Genomic DNA, 26,250 nt, shown 5'->3' with positions numbered 1-26,250 from the left:
GATTGGATGCTGCACCAGAGCCAAAGTGGCACATTTTTAAAGGCAGTCAGATAAAAAAAAAAAATAACATCAATATCCAGAAAAGGCTGAATATTGGATCTGATAAGCAGTCGACTCATACTATACAGTATACATTCATGTAATATATGTGTAGTTTTACTTTTTTTTACATGATATTTAAGTACATTTAATATCAGATACTTTAAGACTTTTACTCAAGTATTATTAGTATTGGCAGCTTTGACTTTTACCAAAGTAATATTGTAACACGATATCCTCACATTTGCTAAAGTCTGACTTCTGGATGTTTTTACAGCAGTGATTATCACTCTCTGGTTCCTGTCTGCGATAACGTTAAAAGCATTTTTAAGTGCCAGATTTTCATGTGAGGGCAGACTGAAGAGAGATAAATGTTGCGATCCCGTCTGTGGCACAACGTTTGAAAATATTTCAACAGTCCTTAAAAGGATGTTTGTGTGGAAGCCAGTTCTGACACAATAAACATGAAGCATATTGAGGTTAAAAGTACAAAACATCTTAATATAGATGTCTATCCTTGCACTCCATTGGGATGAGGGTCCTCTGCTGGTTTACACGGTCAACTACAAGTGCACAAGGTGAGAAAATGTTTAATTGAAAAGGAGACGTAATATATGCAACTCTTTAGTGAATATCGAGCCTTTTTTGAATCAATATCCAGTTAGTTATTTTTCTTTAACACACATACAGTAAATATTACAAAAGAAGGAAAGCCGTAACTGTTGAGTCTCGACGTTTTAACATGTTTTTGGTTTTTTTTATTCAAAAAACAACATACAATAGAAAATACTCAGAACCTTGGCAGCCATACACTAAGGACTGGGGGTTAATATAACCAAGATATACATGAAGGGACAGTATGTCTTTAATCTCTATTTATATAATATCAGGGTCACGGTTATGCAAAAAGTCAATGTCTCAGAGGAGATAACAATAAAACAGTTACTCAACACTCAAAAATCTGTTCATCTCAGCGTTCAAACAAACAAAAAGGGGTCAAATTGTGACGTTTTCAGCCTTTTTTCAACAGTGGCGTCTGCTACATTCAAAGAAAAGAGTTTCTTTTGTTTTAAATTTAGTTTCCAAACACTTTTCCCCATTTCTATCGATGAACAGTTGGTTACTGTATAATCTCACAACCAAGTGACACAACCTTTCAAAATCAGACCCTCTGATGTACACAACACAATTTGTGTTGAATTAAGTTTTCTGTTTGACTTCAACAATGTAGAAGTCGGAGAAGCCTTCGGGAACTTTGACAACAGATGTAAAAGAAAATCCACAGTCCTGTCACACTTTGGTATAATCAAATCTGTGATTTACAGGAATTATTCTGTTGTGAAGTGTATTTCCTAAATGTCCAAGAATGACTTTCAACACTCCTCAGGGTATAAAAGCTGCAAAAATATTCCTGAAACAAGCATTTGTTCTTTAACTTACAGACCGACACCAAATCACGGCACTGATGCAGGTTTGCCAACAGAGCTGGGTACTACCATCGATTTTAAAATTCGATTCACAATATTTCAGTTCACAATATTTCAGTTAAAATACCAATTCTGCTTGGATTTCAGAGAACTAACGCTGTAATAACGAGGTGCATTATTAAAAAAATGTGTTTACACATTAAGAATTTAATTGTTTTGGAGATTTGTTGTAAAAATCTGCCTGAGGAGACATGAATGGGCAGCATCGCATTATTAAAAATGCTGTGAATGGACGAGAAAGCAATGACAGATGTCTGCCGATGTATTCAACAAAAGGAAAATAAGAAAAAATAGAAACTTTCCTGTTTCAAACATTTGTGGCCATTCGAGAACAGACTTTTCAGTTTACAAGGTGCATTCAAGTGCGCGTGAAGCAGAGGACAGAAAACGACCCCCATAACTGACACCAAAACACGATTGAGGCTCTGAGCATAGTTTTAAATCACGACTGTTTTGATACAAACATTCAGGCGTCAAAGATTTACTCTCCAAATGGAAAATCTACACGCATTTGGCGCTTGGCAGGTGTTAATTTTCTGATGCACATCAGCAGGAAAAGGCGTTGATTGAAAGATCGATCTATGGATTTTATAAATCAATATCTGATCCTTCAAATGATTTGAATCGGAAAATCGATTTTTTTTTTAACCCCAGCTCAAGTTGGCAGATTACATCTACATCACCGAAAGACGTTTTTTTATTAGTATTCAGGGTGGACGTGTGATCACTGACACCAACAGAAATCAAAATGGTTTTTCATTGTCTGTGTTTGAACGAGAACAAAAAAAACGAATTCTTACAGGAATTGAAGGAATCACAACATGTAGAAGGAAGAAAGAGAGGCGACCATTCAGAAGACAAAAGGACAACAGTGTCTTGATAAACAGTCGTAAACAGTCTGTGCGTTTGAAGATCTTCTATGAATCCTGATCAACGTGTGGATTAAGAAGTAGGTTTTCTCTGCAGTTCAGATTTATTCTGTCCATTTGTGTTTATTGGGCCGTGTTTAAATGAAGATTTAATTTCATCTACAAACATTTACATGAAAAGGTCACTTCTGTTCTCATTGCTCTTCATCACTCCGAATCCCCGTCTTCGTCTTCCGGTATAAATGGAGGGTCTTCAGGCGGCTGCCGCTCCATCGCTCCGTCTGTCCCCGTCTTGAGATGCAACTCTCTGACGGTGAGGATGCGGGTCAGCATGGCCTCCATGGTGCCGTCGTCCAGAGGGGTGGAGGAGAACCACAGCGGGCTGTTGGGGACGCAGCAGCGCTCGGGGTGAAGGTAGAACAGGTTGGTGCGCTGCTTGACCGACTCCGAGCTGGATGGAAGACAGTTAATGTCAACATGGTGTCCAACACCTATTTTCATTATAGATTTAAGGAATAGTTCACCCAACAATGAAAATTCAGTCGTTATCTTCTCACCGCTAAGGGGTAAGTTAGTTATTTACACTTTTAGCTTAAAAAAGGGTGTAAATGACATCTCTTCAAAACTATTTCGGGGCATGTGGAGGCGATTTTGATTTTGTTTTTTGTTTTTTCAGGTGTTTTTTAATGTTTTAAAACAAGTCCCCAGCAAGGAGAGCGTTGCAACGCCGTTTTGCTGTGACGCTCCAGAATGGAGGGTGAGTAGATAGTGACTGAATTTAAATTTTTGAGTGAATTTTTCCTTTAAGTCTCATCACAATTTGTGACATCTCCAAATTGCTTCTTTTGTCCAACCAACAGTCCAAAACCTAAAGACTGTTCGTTCAGAAATTATGCAAATTCTTACATTTAAAAAGCTGGAATCAGAAAGTGTTTGACAGTTTAAAACTGTTATTTTTGCGTTTCCATTATCAAAACTAGTGGATAGTGCCAAAAGAATCGCTACGAGCCATCCTGTTTTTTTTTTGTTTCCCCTCTGTTGAAAACCTTCTTTGTTTTACATACCGAGAAGTAAGTAAACAAAATGTGTTGTGAGAGTGTGATTTAGCAAGAGAGAGCAGCGCGAGTGGAGCTGAGGAAAAAAAGGGTTACCACTCTGTGTATGTTGTTGATCTGGCAGTAATGTTTGTTAGATAATGAATGCAGCTGCTTCCAAGTTTTAAAAAAGAAGCCATGCAGGGAACAACCCCCTTTTTTATAATGACTACTGTATGCAGTGGAAACGCAAAACAGATCTAAGGTTTAGGTACATTAATTACGGGTTATGTATGATTCAAAAGTCACTTCACTGACAGTGCTTTGGTGGAAACAAGGCTTTTGTAACCATCAATCGATTATACTTAAGGGTTTAAATACTAGAAAAAGCTCACAGCAACCGAAAAATGATCACATTAATCTGTAAATCAAGTTCAAACAGCCAGTTATTCTGCCAGCTGTTTCAGAAAAGGAAAAGAGCTGAAGAGATGACCTCAAACAGACAGATCAGCGTGTCCTACACTCACCACTTTGAGAGGTAGAACTCGTAGAGTCTGACCGGACAGCGGAGAGGGTTCTCCGTGTTCTCCATCATCTCCAGGATGTCCTCTTTACTGTCCTCCTCCTTACGTCTCTTCGCAGGAACCTCTGGATCTGAAGATCATTATTTGACGATCAAATAGTAAACATAGATTAAGTGATGAACTTATGTTGTTGTGTCAGTTAATAATTCTGTCTGCAGTGTTTTAAAATGTTTACAGTGCTAAAAACTTTACATTTGTAAAAAGGGGTAAAATTGGAATCTAAAGCTGTATATGATACGTCAGGGTAGAAATTCAGGTTTTAATCAGGCTCACGTACATCCATGTTAGAAAAGATGTATTTATGTACGCAATATCTCCAACAAAATTCAAGTTTCATGATCATTTGTGCTCCTCCTTAGCTCACAATCAGGTGCTGTGAATGACTTTTTGCTTGACTTCCATATAACATTCACATAAAAACACAAAATATGTGACTGTTAAAATACAATTATGAGGATTGTGATTAAAGAGAAACAACTGAAGTGTTTTAATATCTTAAAAGCGTTGTTATTAAGACGTTTTTGTATTAAAAAAAAGGAGCCATATTGTTACCTGACTCTCCCTCGTTCACAGCTAGTGGGGGATAGAAGCGCAGGAAGGTGGTCTTGGTGTAGTTGGGATTGGTTTTGGTGCAGCGCATGACGTGGGCGAAGGACAGCTGGCGGTGCTGCTCCACCGAGGTGAAGCCAAAGTACTTGCAGCAGAAGAAGAGCAGAGTGTTGAGGAGGACGATGGGGGAGTACGCCCCCAACTGTTTACAGTCCCACAGGAACTCCTCCTCCACACGGGAATGGATGTAACCTGCCAAGGTGAAGAGAGGGACGTGTTGAAATCTGGTCGAATGTTTGTGTGGAACAGACAAACTGAACAAACAAAAACTTGTGTAACTCACCACTTGCTGTGATTGAGGGCTTGAAACCTCTCAGCATGTTGGTGAACTCAGTAGAGAACTTGTTGTAGAACCGATCCATGAATATGTTCTCCACACGACCGTTCTCAAACAGGTACTACAGAGAGACACACGAGTAAAACACCAGTGTCAGCCATCTAATTTACTCATTACTGTTGAAATCACTGTTAAAAAAGGGGCACTATGTAGTTTTGGAGAATAAATTCAAACTCAGAATTTTAATACTTACAATATTAATGAAGTAATAACACAAACACAGACATATTTATTTCCATTATTGAATAAACAAGCCGTTTTCAGAGGTAAATAAGGTCCCCAGAACACTGTTTGAAGCTAGAAAGGTGGCAGGGTCCGCCACATATAAACAAAGTACAACAGTATGAAATTGTGTTGTCCTTTAAGGTCAGTTTGTTTATTCAGTCATGAAAACAAAGAGAGTTCTCAAATCTCCATAGTGCACCTTTAATTGTGAAATGAATGGGCAGATTAGTCGATAATGAAAATAGTCATCAGTCACAGCTCTACCTGTGTTCAGCACCTAACCCGTTATACGATAAGAAATGTCTAACCTGTTGGATGCCGAGGCAGAGGTAGAACAGGCTGTCGGGGGAGTACGGCTCTCCGTTGGGTCGTTTCAGCTCAGTGATGAAGCAACAGAGGCCGTAGCTCAGCTCAGCAGTGGTGCACTGGATAACATCCTCCTTTAACTCCATTGGACGAGCTAAAACCAAGGTAATAATCATCTTCATACGTTTATTTTTTATGAATTATGTCAAATTTTACACAAAGAATCAGTGTACTCAAGCTCTGCTTTAGAGGGTTTCTTTACTGTGGGTTGAGACTTACAACCAAAGCGTGGCTTCTCCAGGTTGGGTTGAGTTTTCCTCCACTGGATCCATCGCTTCCAGGCGTCGACTCCATACTCACTCTTCAGTTTTGGGATTTCAGTCAGGGCAGTCAGGGCCTTGTTGGATGCGCCTTTCTGAGACGACGCTTCAGCTGTTTTAGACGACCGCTGTGACTTACGACCCTTGGAAAAAGAGGAAAGAGAGAAGAGGCTGTGTCATGGACACTAGACATTCCCAGTATCCAAACTGCAAAAGTATTTTTTCTCATCTCTTTTACCACTAAGTTACCTTCTTTTCTCTGGCTTTCCTGGGAGCTTGACGTCGTCGTGTCACAGCAGGCGGGGGGCTCGGGGACCGCTCAGCGTGCTCTCTGAGCCGGGCCATCCTCTCCAGAGTTTCTGGCAATGGCATCACAAGAAATGTTACACCGAGCACGCCAAAGTCAAAACCAGGTAGTCGGTGTAATTTAGGATAACACCTCAATGTTTTAAACTCCTAAACACGGTCAGGGTGGAGATGAAAGTCAAAGTTTCTAGCTTCGTGCACTTGATGAGTTTGTACGTCTCATCTCACCAACAGTGACGTCGGCTTCGATGTCCATGGGAGGTGGTGCTGGAGGCGGGGCCTCGGTGAAAGGCTCACTGGACACAGCCACAGGAATGTCCATAATGGGGTTGAGCTTCTCGCTGGAGTAGAGTCGACTGGGAGACCTGACACCGACGTCTTCCTCCCAGGTGTTGAGTAAACTGGCCAAGTCGTCTGTGTCCAGGTCATCACTGTAGTTACTGGTGTGGTCTGTAACATAAACACGAGAGCAGCTTGTCATCCAGTGTGATACAGTCCTCTCATATTAACAACATCAGTATAAAAACATTTATGGGAAATAATTTAACATAACATTAAAAATATCGACATGAAATCCTGAAAATGCAGCACATAGATTTCCAGAAGCAGCAAAAAGAATAAGTTTTTACCATCTGGAGGAGGTGCTGGTGCTGGTGCTGGTTGTCTCTCTTTCTCCTTCTCCACCACTTTCTCCTTCGGTCTCTCCTCGGTGTCGTTCTTCTCATCTTGTTCTGCCACCATCTCAGCCATGAGGATTAGCTCTGCCTCGAAGGGGTCGGACGGGATCTTTTCTTTGATCTCCTGGATGGTTTCCACGATGCGTTCAGCGCTGTCCATGGTCACAGGAAGGAACATGGGTACAGGCAGCTGTGGGAGACAGAGTTACAATATAAGAGCCTGTGAGGGACTGAAATAAGGACGAAGATGTTGAATATTAACCGTTGCTGTCTAATATAGTTATTTAATTTCTTAATTCTGAGAGTGAGATGATTCATTTGTGATGTGATTTTACTTTAGCAACCCATCGCTCTGAAACCAGAGGTGTTTGTAGTGTTTGACTTACCGGGACTGGCAGGCCCACAGGTTTGGGGGTACACTGGCTGTACATGTTCATCGGTACGGGAATGTACACCGGCACTGGGACAGGCACAATCATGACTCTAGGGAAGGAGATGTCTATAGAGAAAGAAAAAAACTCTTTTTTTAAGCTAGTATTAGTTTCAGCATGAGCAAAAATATTCTCAGTAAAATAAAACAACATGGCAAGTGTTTAGTTAAATATAGAATACAAACTTTGAGCTTTAGCGATTCAAAAGTCTTGTTCAGGGAAATAATTCTGAGCTCTAATTACATATTGTTCGATATTTCTACTGAAAATATCAATTTGTACCAATATATATAAAAACATGCCCGCAGAGGCTGAATTTGTGAAGATTTATTTGCCAAATCATTTTTAAAATATTTTTTAAACTTCCAAGTGTGCCTGGTAGGGTTGCAAAGGTGTGAGATTTTTCACAGTTTCATGGTAACACTGTATTACACAATCACTATCATTATTTTGATTTATAAAGTAATTATTATTATTACTTGTAACGACCCTTAAAAGAATAAAACAGTAGAGTTTTTGAAGTCAAACAGACACGTTATCATTTTTTTCCTGAAATACATCATTTCCTGACAGACATGTAACTTTACAAAACCTTGAAATATATAGTTTTTAATGACACTTACACAGTAGAATTGAATACTATATATTAGCAAATGAACATGGTGTGATAACAGTCAATTTTCATACCACAGTCTACCTTGAAACTGGACTATTGCTGCAATCCTAATGCTGAATAAATACATGAAAAGGGGAGAAGAAGAAGGGAAAAAAACACTATAAAAAAAACCTATTTAATAAAAATCAATATAAAATACAGAAAAAATATCAGCAGTCAGTGTGTTTGTTAGTCCTGTCCCTGCAGGTAAACAGACTGGAGAGCCTGTTGTTACCATGGAAGCTGTGTGTGCGTTGCTTTTACCCGTTTGTGCTTCACAATCGACTGTCTGTGTTTTGCACGAGACCCCTTTGTTCTGCACCAGCGGTCTGCAGAGCAGAGCCTTGTTCTTCAGGATCTTTTGTCCAGGAGGAGGAGCAGACTTCACTGGATCTGTCTGAAGACTGATCTGAAGGGCAGATAAATGACACGAAAACAACTTCAGAACTAATAATGTTCAAAAATGTACCAAAAAGAGCTTATGGCAGCCAGAGCGGCGATCCCCACAAAGGGCCGTCTGTGCACCACAGACTCAACAGTGAACCAACGTTTCAGTTTTATTGACATAAATTTGACCTCATGAAATATTCTGAGAAGACCGAAGTGCTGAACGGTTCCACTTTTCATCTTGATCCAAAAACAGAGGTGCACTGGGCCTGCTCATTGTTTTCATACAAACCACACAGTATCATTTTGCTTTAAATTGTCTTACACTACATGATAATTTTACTCTCCTGCTTTATCAGCCAGTAACCAGATTTGTCCAGTTTTCAGCAGAATTTGACATTATTTTTATGTTTTGTTGCATTACCCTGAATGTTTAACTGAATATTTCTCCAGTTTTTTTAATATGAATATTCTTCCTTTAATTTGTCACCTGTCTGTACATATTATTGAATTTTACAGTATATAAAACACATGTAAAACACGATAACTTACATGTCCAGAGTTCTTTGACTGAAAGTTAGAGCCTGTGCCTGTGGAGAAAAGTATAAAAACCTTCTCAATGAACACTGGCAACTGGTTGAATTAGGATACAGCATGTTATACAGTAGAGCTTAAACTTTTTTCGATTTTCAATTAATCTGCGATATTTAATAATTAATCGTCTATTCAATGAAATGTCACACAATTGTGAAAAATACTCATCACAATTTTTTTTATCAACTAACAATCCTAAACCCAGCGACTCTTTACTATCGTTACTGAATGACAAAGAAAATCTGCAAATATTTACATTTAAGAGGCCGAAACATGAAAAGTAACAAACTTAGAAATTAACTGATTATCAAAATAATTCCTTCCGATTGATGAATCCATTATTGACTAATCATAGCAGCTCTATTACATGGTACATGAAAATACTTGTATGTTTTTGTTTACTTTGCTGGGCAGCTCTCTCAGAAGCACTGGATTTCCCTGGGGGAGTCCCTGCGAGCGAGATGACATTGGCGATGACGGGTGTGGCCTCCCCCGTACCTGACAATGTTACAGCGATATTACAGACTGCGGGTTTCATAACATTTTAACTAATGAGTCAGGTTCAACTGATCAGGAAAATATAACTTGAAAGGGGAACAATGATACACACCTTTGAAGACCTCACCCTGCGTGGCCACTTTATCAGAGCAGAACTGTAGCAGACACGTCAGGTCACAGAAGTGTTTGACTTCTCCCAGCATGGCGAGACTCTGCTTCAGTTTCCCTTTACGGCCGCAGGTGTCACACTTTGCAACCTGCGAGAAAACAGTGAAACACTAAGTCGAGGCAGAGCATCGTTTTGGTTATTTTGATAACCGCAACGAGGCTTCTTGCTTACATGGCAGAAGAGCATGGTGTATTTGGACCTGCACTCCTCAGAGCAGAACTCCTCGGTCGAGCCTCCATACTGAGCCGTCACCAGCTTCTTGGACACAGAGTGGCAGTAGACGCAGGAGTGACAGTGTTTCCCCCAGTTTTTAGTCAGGTCGTGTCGGAAGAGGAGCTTACAGCCTGAGAGGAAGGAGAGGAGAGTGTAAACCCATTGGATGTCACTCAATGGTTTGTGGATTATTGTTTTAAAGCCTTGAGTTTGGCATTACAGCATGTCACCATCTTTTTTTGGAGCCAGAACTAACCATAGTTGGAGGAGGATATCCTGATTGGATTCGACTGAGACCCCGAGGACATGCCATGGTAGCCATGCCCTCAATCATACCCTGCTTTATTGTCTATTTTATATTCGACATGTCAAACGGTCTCCTTACCATCGCTGCAGAAGAAGCAGTCTTTGTTGTTAATTCTCTTGGCGTCTTTGGTGATCTTTTCCATCTTACAGTATTCACACAGGGAAGTCACAAAGTTGGTTTTCTTGAACTCGTGAGAACAATCCAGGCTGCACACGAAAACCATCTTGTCCTGCACACACAGAGTGTGACAGAGAAATGTCAGGGTGTGTACATCACATTTTCTCAAATCTTAAGGCTAAGACTGCCATTCGGGACAGATTACAAAGAGGTGACCACAGTTTTTTTGTGAATTCTTGTGATCCTTACTGGTAATGCCATCTAAAATTAAGAATAAAATCTTTACTCAGTCTGGAAGTCTCCAAAAAGTCATTTCTATGCAAAACTGTATGTAAAAATCCAGCTGTCTGTCTGAGGAATATAAGAAGAAAAGTCCAGTAGACCGAACACACATTACCACACACACAAATTACCTTGATCTGGATGACTTCAGGTTTGAAAGTTATGCTACGGCAGCAGAGGGAGCAGCTCAGTTTCTTTGATCCTTTGGGAGATTCTCGCTGAGATTGGATGGGAGTGACGGACTGGATTTGAGTGGATCCGACGGGTAACTTGGTAAAAACATTCACCTGTTTCTGGGATTTCTTGAACTTCTCCTACAGTGCCACAAAAAACGATAGAGTGTTGAGTGAAAACCATTGTGACAAAGGTACCGTCTTTGGTGCAGAATAAGCAAAGCGTGTCAAATCAAATCAAACTGAGTTATTTGGTTTTTTTTTAAATACAGATATGTTGTAAAAGGTCCCCATCTAAACTGCAGCACAGCTGTCTTAACAGCACCCCCAACCTGGTGCAAGAGGTCCAAAATGATGTGAAAATGCGTATTTTTTTTAATTTAAAAAAAAAAAAAGTTCTTACAGTAGGACCCCAAAAACCCCCCTCCAAAGATAAAAACTTAAATCTTCCTCAATCCAGGAGAAAATTCTGCAAACAAATCTGAACAACCAAATGCAACACTATTACAGGACAGACTAACTAAAAACGTGCAGTTATCCCTGAATTTAAACAACTCGTCCACCCCCAGCTTTTCACCCACCCTGAATTATGACATGATTTGACAACAAGTCTCATAAACTTCTTTTGATCACAAGCTTAGCTGTACCTGAAAAGCCATGACACACGGCAGAGTGCAGAAGTTCCTGATGGAGGTGTCCGACATGGCCAGGTGGTAGGCCGGGACTGTGTTTTTCCCACAATTATCACAACACAACCGAGCACCTATGAGAAAGAAAGCAAGTTTTTATTAAAGAAAATGTCCACAAGTGCAGCACTGATGCAAACATCACAGTCTTGTGGTACCTGATGCACTGACGGTCTGGACTTTGAATGCCATCACACAACTGCTGCTACAGAAGAGGTTCACTGACTCATCACTGTTTTTGATGTCAACCATTTCTGCTAGCAAACGGGTGGTGCGACACATCGTACACGGCTGGGTCGTCTTGGTTTTCTATTACAAGAGTCAGGGGGAAAAAAGAGAGGATGTTAAAATAAATTCTTGTTAGTCTCTTTTTATTTTTTTACGTTAAATTTTCCTACCTCTTTGTACTTGGCCAGACACTCTGCGTTGCACAGAGTTTTGCTGCTGCGGTCCATCTTCAGCATGAGCGGCTTGTTGTGGCAGTAGGAGCCGCAGTTCGCACAGCCGGCCATGGACAGGTTGTTAACTGTACGGAAACGGTTGAAGCAGGCGTCACTGCAGAGCTTGTGGACGGCACCGGTCAGGATCACCTCATGTTTGCTCTACAGGAGTGATGACAAAAGAACTGTGTTATTTCAGAGATTAATCCTTCAATTACAGGGACAGCGTGCTAAAAGGTTGCATGTAGCACCTCTGTACTGTTATATACTGTTATTTATAACTTATTTTATCTTATCTATGAAACTTTAACTTATCTATGAAAGTCAGTCAACAGAAAGACTATATATATATATATATATATATATATATATATATATATACATATATTATAAGACTGTCAACTGAATATCTTCAGATTTGAGGATGTAGGTCACATTAAAATAAAAGACTAGATTTCACCTTGAACTCTCGAAAATTTCACAGTGACAGTGAATATGATTACTCAATTACTCAAGAAAATAATAAATAATGAAAATAATTGTTCGTTGCAGCCCTGTTCTGTTTGACTTACGATGCAGTATCTGGTACACATGCTGCAGAGTGACTGTGGTCCTGTCGGATGTGTTGGTTTTTTGGCGGCGGCGCTCCTCTTGTAGTTGAAGGAGGTCAGACAGTTCTGGCTGCAGAAGTCCTTCATGGCTCCTTTACCGTCCGGAGCCAGAATGACGTCCTGAGGCCGAAATATCAACCTGAGAGAAAGAGAAGAGAACTGAATTCAGTGATAGTTTGTTTGGGTCACGAACTCTGACACAATCCAGTTTATCTGCAGCTATATTGTCATTTTTCTGCCTTTTCTCACAGAAAAATATCTAGTTTGTTACGATGACGCTGCTCCCTGTTGAACTCACTTTTGGCAGTTGTGGCAGGTCTTAGTGTTTCCTTTGACTGCAGGCAGAGATGTGGTGAGGCATTCGGTGGAGCAGAAGAGTGCTGGGGAACCCTTCCTCTGGAAAGCGGTCTGCCCTTTCCTCAGGTTCTTATTGCAGTGGGAGCAGTACATGTACACTGATGAGGGATTGATGACGGGCAGCGTCTGTGTTTCAGAAGTTGAGGTCACTGAGAAGACCGATCCAATCCTCAAATCCTCCTGTTAATAACAGATCGGTGAGGCAGAGGTCAGTGGCGGTCCAGTGACTCTGGATCCATCAAATCCTGAATGAAGGTCTAGTATAAAGCTCTATTTTTATTAAACTAGTATTTCGTGGGGACCTCAAATTAGTCGTCATAATTGCGGTGGTTGTCTGTGATCTTCATCCGATCATAATCTGCCATGTCCAAACACAGAGGTCCTGTGTCTTTTAATAGCACTGAGATCAGGGTTTCTAGGTCAAATTGGGATTCTTGCAGATGTTTTTTGCTTTGACCAGCAGACAAGCTGTTAGCGGTAGCCATGTTGCACACTACTTCTATTTCTAATAACTGTCACTAGATCAGACCTTGTTGTGACTTCAGGGTGATTATTCAGACACGAGACCACACTGTGAACCTGTAATCAGATTAACGAGAAAGGGTGAACTTTTAATATTCTTAAGAAGTGTGTGTCTCACCCTTGTGTTGGGCTCATCTTTCACGCTTGCTGAAGACGTCGAGGATATCAGGGCTTGTTCATACTCATCGTCAGAGGGCTCATCCTTCACCTTGATCAAAGGTGGTGAAGGAGACGACTTGATTGGCGGAGTGGCGGCCTGTAACCTGTCCTACAACAGGAAAAAACAAGAAAAAATACATTATTGAAGATTTTGATGCAGAGTCCAACTTCCATGGTAGCATCCCAGCCTTACTATGTACTAACGCTGATGTAAAATCCAAATCCAATACAGGACAACCTGTAAAAAGACAAGTATAAACAAAAAAATTAGCAAGTCTCTCAGATGTTCATGTAGAAAGTTTTAGTAAGTTTTTAGGGAAATAATACAGCAATGTTTGGCCCAGTTGGGAGCAGAGTTTCTGTATTTGTACTCACATTGTCAGGGCAAAAATCACAGAACTACTAAGGTTTAATTTACAGGATTGATCGCTTATTTATCCCCATAACAGTAAAGCATGTATTATATATAAAATCAAACAGTCATATTTCTTGTGCATAGTTATTTATTAATTAAAACAGCATAAATTGTATTTACAAAATGGTCTCAGTGTTCATCCATGTTCATTTACAACAGGACGTATAAACACATTTACTATCGAACAATACAGCGAGGATGAACAAAAGGACCCATTGGCTACATTAATGTGGTCTTTGAGAAGAAACAACACATTTAAAGATATTTTTAGAAAACTGAAAGTGATGTGATTTTTACTAATGCGACATTTAAGCGGTGAAAATACAAACCTGTCACACTGAGGAAGTTTCTTTCTTGTACTTACAGTGTCGAGCTTAACCACTTTCATCCCGTTCACCATGGTCACTGGTGATGAGCTCTCCCGTCCTGCAGGAACATGAGCAACATGTGAATAAGTTAACGTTGAATAAAAGTGCAAAGTAGATACTGGAAATTCTAACTTCAATAGAATACCTTGAAAATATCAATGTTCAGTGCTATTTTTGATGGAAAACTGACACATAATTGAGAGCATTAAACTTCAGATTTTCATTAAAAGATAAATATAACCAGGTTTTACTTTTCGGGAAACACCACTGCTCTGACAACACTCACCACTGAGTGTAGCTTCAGACGACGGAGACAGGCTGGACTGCATCGAGTCTACAGCCACTTTCACGTCCTCCACCTGGTCCTCCTCTGCAGGTGGTGGTACTACAGTGGGTTCTACATCAGTTTCCTCCTTAACAGAGACCTTGTCCTCTGCCTCAGTGGCTGTGAGAGAAATTTTAAATATAGAAATTAGTGGGACGCTACAGAGCTGTGAGTAGCTTCCAAGTACTTTAACTGGAGAAGCAAAACTATGCTGGAGAGCTTCTGCCCTGCTGAACTATCTTTGAACTAGATCTCAGCTCTGTATTTCTGTAGCTCACTCTGTGAACTTGGCAGAGTGCTGAGAGTTTCCACAAAGAGAAGTTAACTGGTTACCAACTTATAGGCTGTGCCAAAGAAAGCCTCTCGTCACTGATATAGTTAAAGTTGCTCCAGGTCTGTGCAGCCACCAGTGCACAAGTAAATGTTTGAAGACTGCCATGAGAGTGTTTTTCATACATCGCCTGTGCAACACAAGAAACAGCACTGGTGAAGAGGTGGAGGCTAAAAAAAATAAGGAGAAACCACACTCGATAGGTGAAATAATGGATACTACACCAACAGTATCAAGAGACTATTCCTCTTTTTCTGTTTCTCTTCTCGATTTGCTTAGCTGAACGGCCAATCAGAGTGATTTCTACCACTGACGGGCTCTGCCAACAATTTGAGATGGTCAGTCAACCGAAGAGACGCCAACAATGCTGAACACACGGCAACAACTAGGGCCACAGACACTGATCGACCGCCCCGACGTCGGCTGATGGCACATCAGGCCCCTCAGTTAATGTAAAGGAATGTATTACCTGCCACACAGCAAATTCCAGAGTTACTATTAAGCTGATGATTTATCAATTTTCTTTTAGATTTGGCAAATAAACTTTAAAAAAAAGCCCCATTCAAACATGCATGGTGTTAGGTAAACGAGATGGTAATTGTACACGCCGCTGTCATGTATGAACGAACACCTGTGTCATCTTCTAAAAAACAACGGCTCAAATCAGAAAGAAAAAAACCCCACAACGGATTAAACTATTAATTCTCACACGCGCTGAAAAAAAACCTTGTCCAAAACCACCAGACTTTATCTTAGCAGACAGATTAAGCAAGTAACGTTCAGAAGGGCAAATGTTTCGACCATATTTCAGTACGAACAATTCATTAAACAACGTGATATATAGCCATGCTTTTCAACTACTCATTACTATCAACTACTGTGAGCTCTTTTTGTTTTTCAGCGGCCCAAATGTAAAGCCCGGTGGTGCTGAAAAATGGGAGGCATGCACAGCAAAAAAGGAGAAAAAGTTTACCTGATGGTACATGTGGAGCTACGGCTGTTAACACTTCATTAGCGCCACAATTTTCTAAAAACATCCACTTTTTTACTACATAACATCAATAAACTCTCCGTGTTGAAAATGTTTCTCTGCATCGTGAAAACAAAAACTTTTAGCTAAAAATAACAGAGAAACAAAACTTCTGCTTAACTTTACCTGTATTAGAAAAGGCAGGTGAACGGCTGCTCTCCACATCCATCAAACAGTTCACTTCCTCTTCTTTCATCTGAGCTTCCTGCTCCACCTGATCCACTGTACCAATGTCCATCATCTCATCAAGGTCGTCCGCTGTTGAAACCCTCGATAGAGACGACTTTTCCTGCTGTGTGTCGATTTCTGTGTTCGGCTTTTCATCCGTGTTTGTTGTCTCCTCCTTGAGTTCAGATGTCTTGTCCATACTTGAGTCCTCACTGATGTCGGGTCCTGTGAGACTTTCCTCTGAGCTGTTGTCCTTTGCTGCAACATTTTCATCGTATAACTCAGAGTCTTCCTCAGTTTTCACCTCTTTTTCAGACGCTGATGTGCTATCTGATTCACCACCTTGAACCAAAACCGTGCTGACTTCTGTAAAGAAAGACGACTGTGAGGAGGGTTGATTTTGAGGAGATATAGATTCAGGAGAAGGGCCCACATCAGCCTCAGTTTCTTTATGTTCAGTTTCTTTACTTTCCATTTCTTTTTCAGCAGCAACAGAGTCGTCCTGCTCTCCACGTTCAGAGAGTCTCAGAGAAGCTCGACAAGCAAGCTCTGGGTCTTTAACATCCACTGATGATCCTGGCTCCGAGACAGCTTCCACTGATGATCCCAGCTGCGAAACAGCTTCCACTGACTCTCTGTCTGTCTCCTCTTTCACCTGTGTCAGACAATAAACAATGATTCTGTACAATCCCAGAATAATACTTCAAGAAATAAGTTTTTCATATTGCTGGTTTGTCTGGTGTGAAGTGCATGTAAAACAAAACCTGTCATTAGTTGAATGGCTATGCTGAAGCTTTATTTAAATACGATACTTCACATGGCTGATTTCTCACGACACAACAACTGAAAGAGCAGGTTTAAAAGGATAAGCTCACCCAAAAATTCATCCTCATGCCGATGGAAAGTCAGGAGAAGTTTTGAAGTCCACAAAACATTTCTCGAGATTCACAGCAAAACAGTGTTGCAGCGTTCCCCTAAACAACTCAAGTCGATGGCGACTTATTTCAAAACGTGAAAAACAACCGAGAAATGAAATGAAACGGCTTCATACAGCTCTTCCAGCGTAATCCAAGTCTCTGGAAGCCCAGAGATCTCAAATAGATCTGAAAATATGTTATTTACACCCTCAAAGTGTGGTCGGGAACCTAAAAAAGAAGAAAGTGTCATTACGTCACTGAATCTTGCTTTGGGCCAGACTGTGGTGACAGCTGTACTGAAATCTATGGGAGGTGCAAGAAGAAACACACTAAAACCCAACATACCTACCTACATCGTATGACTTCTAATGAAGAAACGCCTCCAGGAAATGAAAGAACACACTTCAGAGAGTAGGTTAACCACTGATTTTTTTTTTTGCCCAAATGATTGACAGGGCTAATAATATTGTCAACAAACGGGGTAGGTCCGACTGATTTCCGCTGATATGACTGCAATCACGCTGTGAACAAAAGCCTTTCCTGCACAACGTGTAGATTAAAAAAAAAAAAAAAAAAAATCAGTGGTTAACCTGCTCTCTGAAGTGTGTTCTTTCATTTTCTGGAGCCATTTCCTCCTCAGAAGTCTTACAACGTAGATACGTTGGGTTTAAGTCTGTTTCTTCATGCATCTCCCATTGACTTCAATAAAGCTGACACCACAGTATGGCATAAAAAGGAAAATTCAGTGATGTACTGACCTTTTCCAGCTGTATGGAGCCATTTTTTTCCCCTAGTTGTTTTCTTTTCGTTTTAAAACAAGTCCCCATTTGCTTCAGTTATTCAGGAGAATGAACAACACTGTTTTGCTGTGAAGCTCCAGAAATGTTTTGTGGATGACAAAACTTCACCTGATTTTCCACTGGCATGGGGCTAAGTAGATACTACCCCATTCACACTTGCATGTTTGCATGCGGGGATCCTGCGCCAATTCTCCGCATCCGCCTCTGTGTGAAAGTCTCAGATGCGGCGAGGGGTGAAATTTCGCTGCGCCTCTGATGTGGCTCCGGAGGTAGTATCAGAGGTAGTATCAGAGGCGCAGCATTGGCGAACTGAACCAGCGTGAATGGATAAGCCGGCGGCGCAGAGCGAGGGCGTGTCGGTCTGATGGTGTTCACTGTCTGATAACTATACAGGTCCTTCACTCAACAAAATATAGATAAATGTCCCACAAAGCAACATTACTGGACCAAACAACAGTAACGTAGTAACTGGTCCTGTCTTTGACAACTTATGAGGAAAAAAATACCACAGTTATAAGTGGAGAAGTGTCTGTCCGACCGACTCTTCGTCACATTTCTGCCCGAAAAACAGCGTCTGTCCCCGGCAAAAAACTTTAACTCACCAACTGTTTGTCTTGGTGAAAAAAATCACCGTGAAGGTCAGCCCTCCCAACCGAGACTTCAGTGAACTTTCCCCCATAAAACAGCCTCCCTCCCCGCGAGTGAAAGAGTCAGACGGCGTCCTGTTGACTGATGGTGATTATGTAATTTAGAGAAAAACGTAACTTTGTCATTTTCCAGGATATTTGGTGGGTCAGGATCTCATCACAACACATTATAACAGCATCCATATGATTATAAACAGTCAGTGGGTGCATGTTAAGATTAACAGGAGGACACCGGGGGAAACGCGTAGAAAAAAACCACACAGACGTCATCATCATGACGTGTACCGTCACGCCTCTTTTAAAGCCGCGGCGCCAGCTTCCTGTGTGAATTACACACTGGTTTGTCTTTTACCCCGGAGCTGCTTGGCTCTGTGTGAACAAACGGCGGAGAATTGGCTGACTGAATCTATTTTTTGGGTGAACCGTTCCTTTAAAAAGGTGCACTTTGTAGTTTTGAGAGAAACGTAAATCAGAAGAGAAAGACAGATTTTTCTTTCCCTGAACAAACTAAATAAATAAACGTTCTTTTTTTGATGACTTAATAAACTGAATGAAACAAACTGACCTTAAAGGACAGCACATTTTCAAACTGTTGTACTTTGAAGCAAGAAGGGTGGCAGGGTCCACCACATATAAACAAACAGTGTTCTGGGACCTTATTTTGCATCAGCAGTGACTTTTCCCCCACTGCGTCCTGTGAGCCGAGGTCTGTCCCGCTGTTGTTGCTGAAGAAAGTAGTTCCGACTAGTTTGCGGGGTCACGAAGATAAAGCGTTTTGCTTCAAAAAACAATATCCGTTCAAAAGAGTAAAACATTTGCATCACAAAATCGTTTACGACAAAAAAGTCAGACCTCATGATCACCTGGCACTATTTTCCCTCCCTTCGTATCACTGCGTGCTTCCGCCTGTTGACACACCGCACCGCTCCGTCAGCTGTTTCACGGTGTTTACATGCTCGGATGTGCGAGAGAGCTAACGTGAGAGCTAACGTGAGTACTAGCGAGATTATTAGACAAGAGGATATATAAAAATGGTGCGGATTTACGATTATCCGGGTTGCAACAACAAAGATCACACCAAGTCGCCGTATATATTTCACCGCTTTCCTGTCACGGACATTGCTATTAGGCAACTTTGGCTTCTTGCCATAGGCTTGAACATTGAAGCGAGACTGCCAAGGGTGAAAAAGCTTCGTGTGTGTAGGGCACACTTCAGCAAGGACGATGCCTTTGAAAACATAAAATCAAATATTGTGTTGTAGATTACAAGAGAGAATCTCAAATGTATTATACAAACATTTATACACACACAACACACAGTAATAGTAATAATATATCTTACATTTTACTTACTACCAACAGTGACAGTGACAAATATGTTTCTGTACAGACAGTACATAGTTGCTGACAATAATAATAACAGTCATCATATAAAAAGGCACCGTCTTTAGCTTGTAGGTAGTTGTACTTACATGGGGTCGTGGCACAGCAGTGCTCTTCAAAACATGTTTCTTCCTCTTTCCTGGGCGTATAGGAACATAATCGTCCTTGCTGAAGTGTGCACTACACACACGAAGCTTTTTCACCCTTGGCAGTCTCGCTTCAGTGTTCACGCCAATGGCAAGAAGCCAAAGTTGCCTAATAGCAACGTCCGTGACAGGAAAGCGGTGAAGTATATACGGCGACTTGGTGTGACCTTTGTTGTTGCAACCCGGATAACTGCAAGTCCGCACCATTTTTATATATCGTCTTGTCTAATAATCTCGCTAGTACTCACGTTAGCTCTCACGTTAGCTCTCTCGCACATCCGAGCATGTAAACACCGTGAAACAGCTGACGGAGCGGTGCCGTGTGTCAACAGGCGGAAGCGCGCAGTGATACGAAGGGAGGGGAAATAGTGCCAGGTGATCGTGAGGTCTGACTTTTTTGTCGTAAACGATTTTGTGATGCAAATGTTTTACTCTTTTGAACAGATATTGTTTTTTGAAGCAAAACGCTTTATCTTCGTGACCCCGCAAACTAGCCGGAACTACTTTCTTCAGCAACAACAGCGGGACAGACCTCGGCTCACAGGACGCAGTGGGGGAAAAGTCACTGCTGATGCACGACACTGATGGTGAGGATGTCATACAACTTCATGTCAAAAAAATCCGAACTACCCCTTTAAAGGACAGCACAATTTCAAACTGTTGTGCTTTGAAGCGAGAAGTGTGGCAGGGTCCACCACATATAAACAAACAGTGTTCTGGGACCTTATTTTCCTCTGAGATCAGCTTGTTTATTCAGTAATGGGATAAAATTAATATTTCTAAGTTTGTATCATTGCCTCATTAATATTGTGAATATTAATGTTCTGAGTTTCAATTTCTTCTCAAACTACATAGTGTCCCTTTAAGGCTCATTGTGCGTTTTAATCGCAATATGCTCATGTGGAAAATGTACTTAACTTTACAATGCAGCCAGCTTACACGTGATCAAAGCCGATGTGCTTGTATAAACAGATAGCTGTGGAAAAAACACGGGTGATGAAAGTGTAGCTGACACTGACACACTGCGTGCACACGCTGTCACTTCAGCCTTATTTTCGTTTTGTGCGACCACACGAAGAAAACAGATTAGCTTGTTGCTGATACGGCAGCACTGCTCTTGTAATGTAAACACAAATAGCGCTACTGCTGCAGGGATGTTTAGCTAACAGCTACAACCCAGCGCCAATCCGGACAAATATGGTTTATTTACCTCCGTCTGAGTCGCTTCCTTTAATTCAGCCATGTGATAATGACATGTCTTCAGATTAAATGACCTATAAACAAGATAACTAGCTCAACGCTGGCTAAGCTAAGGCTAGCTTGCTTACATCTGTGCACACCTCTCTGTCTGTCTGTGTTAGCTCGCCGCGGTTAGCTAACTCTCGTCGCGTAACGCACACCACACTAGCTAAACTGTGCTGTGCAAATGAATCAGCTGCTCTAGTCGAAGATGTACAAACATCTTTACATAAACAACGTTATCAGGAATGTACACAGCCGTAACAACGTGCAGAAAATTACCGCGCCAGCAGACGAGTCTTGATTGGTGGCCAGACGTTGATGTCCATCGCCAGTTTCCGTAGTCGCCATGTTGGCTCCAAAATCCTCGGGTTTGGCAAAATCAACGTGGACTAAAGAAAGAGACTTTAAAGCCGTGAACTACTTCTCATGCGGTTCCTTGCTGCATTATTTGCATTCAGTCTAGCTTGTTGCGGGGCGCTGTCTTCTTCTGTGTTCACTTTACGGCAGCGATCACACGTCAGTAGCTCGCTATCGCCCCCGATGGTGCAGCGTGTGAACTGCACCCTCACAGCTCTGCACTACGGAAGCCGCGTAGATCAACGAGAAGTCGCGATAGATACACACCGGTGTTTTACATCCATCCAGCTGTGAGGGGGGGTCTCGAGATGTTTTTCCACGTGCCTAAAATCAACTGGGAAAAGAGGCCAAGACCCGCAGGACCAAAGGCACGCTCTCACTAGAGTAGTATGTCTTTTGTTTTCATGCTACTCGATTTAAAAGGTATATAAATATACAAACATGTAAGTTATATAAAAGGTCTGTAAAGTACCTACCTCTGTCCTTAGTTGTGACATGGCCGGCACAGCTGTAGTCTTCAACAAAGCTCTTCCTTTAGAAAATTTGAAATCCTCCGGTGAAAAAAGTGTTCACTGCAGACCCGGAGTCCACGGACGTTGACGGTGTTGATATCGCGACGAAGAGCATTCAGCCACAGCTGTAGTCTCTCAGGGTCCTGAACTGGTAGTTTGTGGAAAGTCATGGATCTCCTGTGCGCACGCTTCATCTGATTGAAGCATCTAGGAAAGGAACACACTCGGACCATCTTTTTATATTAATTTAAAAAAAAAAAGAGTCAACCTTTGAGTGACAAAGAAAATAACAAAACATGTTGTTTTACATCCAACTCGGGGAGAAAGCGGACTTCGTTCTCGTGCATGGCTGTGCTCTCGTGTCGCTCACAGCTGGATGTAAACACCGCGAATATCGCGACTTCTGTTGATCTTGTCTGGCGCGGCTTCCGTAGTGCGAGCGGCTGAGGGAGACTCGCGTGCCTCCAGGTAAACATAGTATAGTGACTGTTTAGGCTAGAAAAATGTACTAAATGACGTCGTTTCGAGTAAACTCTGGATGTCCCCACTTCAGGACACTTGGATTGCAGTATGGAGGAATATTACAAAGTTTTTGTGTAGTTTTATGGACCTTTTCGTCTCGGGTACCATTGACCCGTTATATGGACTTTTGCTGCAGGATGGTACCCCTGCGGGTCTCCAGCTGCACTTTGAGGAATAAAAAACTACACTGGATTTCTCATCAGCATGAGGGTGAGTCGATAATGACTGAATTTCGTTCTAGAGTGAACTATTCCTTTAACTGAACATCATTATCAACAAATAAGAAATTTAATTTAATTTAATTTAATTGGGTTTATGTTCAATTTTCATTTCTATACAAATGTTCTTTCTCTTTATATATGATGTATTTACCCCTTAATGTTTGGAAAAAAAATATATAAATCTTTTTTTTTTGGCTGAGCAAAATCTAACACCCACAAAAGTTTTTTTCCTTTTTCTTTCCTTTTTGCATTTTTTTAATTGATCAAATGCAGCAATATATACAAACTACTCAGCACTCAACAAACCCCAAAACACTCTAAATTGTGTAAACCACTAAACCTTTTTTCCCTTTTTAAGTATACAATTTATTTAACGCTTGGCAGATATGTCTATTGTTGTTTATGATTGTTCAGTTTTGCAATAAAAATAAATGAAAAAAATATATAAATGGCCAACAGCATATGTATATAATCATGGTTTCTTAATTAATCACTGCTGTATCATGGCATTATTATTATCATTATTATTATTATTATTATTATTACTATAATAATAAAACTGTTGAAAAAAAGGCCACTGGTCTATCATTGCACTCCTATAGGCCTGTTGGACTCAGTATGGAAAGTTAAAAACCATATTAAAATTGATTAATGACTAATTCATTGATATTCATAGATCTTTTTTTAATAACTTAAAATACCCAAATTAAATAATAAAAAATCTCATTAATATTTCAATAATTTATGCAATCATCTAATTCCCACATCACTGCTGTGTTAAATAATTACTAATAATAGACCTGGTCTGCAGAGGTCTCCTCCTCTTGATGTTGAAGGTCCCACGACCATCGCTCCACTCGCACCTCAGACACTTCAGTAGCCCACATGTTAGCAATGCGCACAGCCTTGCTTGCCAGGCAGTCCGCACGCCTCTGCTGCCTTCGCTTCGCCCTCTTTTTAGCAATTCGTGCAGCCTCCACTGCCAGGCGCTCGGCTCGTATCTGCGGTGTTTCCAGTGCCCTCTTTTTAGCCATGCGTGCGGCATCTTTTGCCAGGCGTGCAGCTCGTGCTTCTTCTGACTCAGCTGCACGAGCACGGCGTGCCGCCTGTCGCCTCCGCTCACGTGCGGCACGGCTATCTTTGGGCATGTTAGAAGCAACAAAAGGTGATCTGAAACAAAGTTTAGACGCCACAGTCAGAGGTTAAAGTCAGATGTCATCCATATTCCACAATGGAAGATGAAACTGACAATTAAAATCACACTTTAAATTGTTTACATGTGGTAATACGAACATTTCATTTGTTAACACTCACCAGGCAGCCTTACGAATTATGTCATACAGCGACCCAGCATCTGCAACAAAGTTTAGATAACACAGTCAGAATGAATGCACACCTGTGCATTCATGCGCTGTCGGAATTATCAGATAAAGGTTTTTTTCTGACTGGGAAAATTCACATGAATACCAACTCGAAGAAAATTGGGGAACATTTTGGTACACAAGTTGCAGAGTCGGCATCATATGCTGCTGAAACATGGCGGACGAAAGTAAAGCTTGGGTGGATGGTAGGAAACTTTTACTAAAGTCATGGATTGTATCATCATCGTATCATTTCACTTTTCACTGAACTACTGGAAACAGTGGTCAGCGTGTTGTTTAAACTCTAACATGTTTGAACTTCTCTTTGCTGTTCCAAACCCAGAAGCCCACTAACGACTTCCCAACTGGGGCAATGGGATCATCTGAGGAGCAAGTGAATGCAGCATTCGTTAATGGGGTTTTCCATTCTATTCAAAACTCGGGAAAGAAAGACCTCCGACACGGAAAACAAATAACTCGGGCAAGATCTGCTTAGCCTGAAGCAATTACTTTTTACCTCTTCATCAATTTTTGGGTTAGGGTTAGGTCTTTGAAAGTTTGTGTCAAACTCCTCCTGTCTTTCTTTTCTTTAAGCGCCATCAGCTGTTAAATCAGCCGCTGTAGTTGCTTGTGAAGTTAGCAGACTTGCCGTTTAATCATCCATCGCAGCGAGCATCCCCATTTTTCCGCTTTTAGATCGACCGACTCGCACTATAACTGCACGAGAAGACGAGCTCCGCTGTGGCATTCGGCTCGGTTTGTCATTTGCTAGGCGATAGACTACATTACCCACAGTGCAACTTGGCCACTGAGTGACATCACTGGAGGCAATTTATCAGAATACAAGCGGCTTCCTCTGGAGCCATAAAAGACTTCAAACTTTTTTCTTTTCTTTTTCACATATAGTTCACACATTGAAGCATGTAAACACACTTTAATGTGTAAAGTTGGTGGACTTCCCCTTTAAGTCTACTCAGAAACACAGGTGAAGCAGAGGAGATGTTCATTTCCAATACAGGCGCATTGGTCGCTTGTTTCGGCGTTTATAAAGTGGAGTAGTGTTTAATTAGCGGCGGTAAAATGGCGGAGGTGATGTTGTGAGTGTTGCGCGTTAGTATGTCAAAACTGAAGATGTGTTAAAGAAGATTAATGTGGCAAACTTACAGTTTTAGTTCACATCACAGCGGCGCTGCTCCTGTAGCTTCTCCGATCGTCTCCGCTGAACTCAGGCGAGTAAACAAGAGTTTGGTTTTGACGTTAATAAAGGTTTTTTTTTTAACATTTATAAGAGTGAACTCCTGTGAGACGAGCGGCGGGATGCTGTGAAAGATGCAGACGTATGAGAAGAAGACATGACAGGCGCTTCTTCGGCTGTGGATGGTTTTAATGGCGGGTTGCGACCGCGACCTGAGCTGCACAGCGCCACCTAGTGTACCGGAGTGTGGAGGGATTTATATGACACCCCACCATAGAAAGAAAAAGAAGACTACACAATATATAATGTATTTTATATGGAGAAAAATGCTCTTTAACCAATCCATAAACCCTGCATGTATTTATATATCCAGTCTGACAACAACTGAATTAATCTGAATATGTCTGCAGTGTCTTTCGTTGTCTCCTGCTGGACTGTAACACATCTGAATTTAAGCCTACTGTTTCATTCTGCCCTGTCTGAACAAAAAGGACAATTACATTATTTATTAAATCCGTCACAGCTTTACACACATGGCATAATGATCTCTCTAGCCAGCAACTCCTCATAAGTGTCTCACTCTAAAAAAAAAAAGTCCATGAGGAAACAAGCAGCACATAACTACGGAAGCCCTGAAAGGCCATGGGTTTAAATTCATAAAAAGTTCACATGGTTGGCTTTGAAACTCTCAAAACTCACCTCACAGAACAGTTTGTTTCCTTGACATCTTAAGAAAACAATATTTGTTATACCGTGATTATTAAATAAATAAGTTGTGATCTTGAGAGAAAAAAAAATCATCGTTATATAACAGGAAAACTCAGGAAATGTTCGACCTATGACTGTTTTCAGGCTTCCGTACATAACAATACTATTCTTTTTATTTATTTGCCATAATGTAAATACCCTCATATGA

General features: G+C 41.1%; 1 protein-coding gene across 6 annotated transcripts; it reads right to left on the bottom strand.

The window, feature by feature from the left end:
• Nucleotides 1–774: 774 nt before the first annotated feature.
• On the bottom strand, nt 775–25,457 carry zmym4.1 (zinc finger MYM-type containing 4, tandem duplicate 1). Of its 6 annotated transcripts, none has more exons than XM_073484421.1 (27): nt 22,000–22,035; nt 15,990–16,686; nt 14,464–14,622; nt 14,174–14,235; nt 13,354–13,503; nt 12,655–12,893; nt 12,318–12,495; nt 11,704–11,907; nt 11,464–11,614; nt 11,267–11,382; nt 10,578–10,760; nt 10,126–10,276; nt 9,699–9,871; nt 9,471–9,615; nt 9,263–9,358; nt 8,819–8,856; nt 8,144–8,288; nt 7,180–7,292; nt 6,746–6,983; nt 6,345–6,566; nt 6,060–6,169; nt 5,770–5,953; nt 5,493–5,644; nt 4,906–5,020; nt 4,566–4,814; nt 3,957–4,083; nt 775–2,846 (listed from the first exon to the last, which is right to left on the bottom strand). In XM_073484421.1, the coding sequence occupies exons 1-27, from the start codon at nt 22,018–22,020 to the stop codon at nt 2,603–2,605; spliced, it is 4,662 nt and encodes a 1,553-aa protein (XP_073340522.1). In that variant the 5' UTR covers nt 22,021–22,035; the 3' UTR covers nt 775–2,602. The 6 variants fall into 6 exon arrangements, with proteins under 6 accessions (XP_073340522.1, XP_073340520.1, XP_073340521.1 ...); XM_073484419.1 differs by lacking the exon at nt 22,000–22,035 and adding an exon at nt 21,446–21,650; XM_073484420.1 differs by lacking the exon at nt 22,000–22,035 and adding an exon at nt 21,135–21,359.
• Nucleotides 25,458–26,250: the final 793 nt, after the last annotated feature.

The sequence above is a fragment of the Pagrus major genome, chromosome 16 (genome assembly GCF_040436345.1).
Source record: "Pagrus major chromosome 16, Pma_NU_1.0".
NCBI classification, from domain to species: Eukaryota; Metazoa; Chordata; class Actinopteri; order Spariformes; family Sparidae; genus Pagrus; species Pagrus major.
Note: the sequence above shows the minus strand (reverse complement) of the source record. Positions and strands in the feature narration are given on the sequence as shown.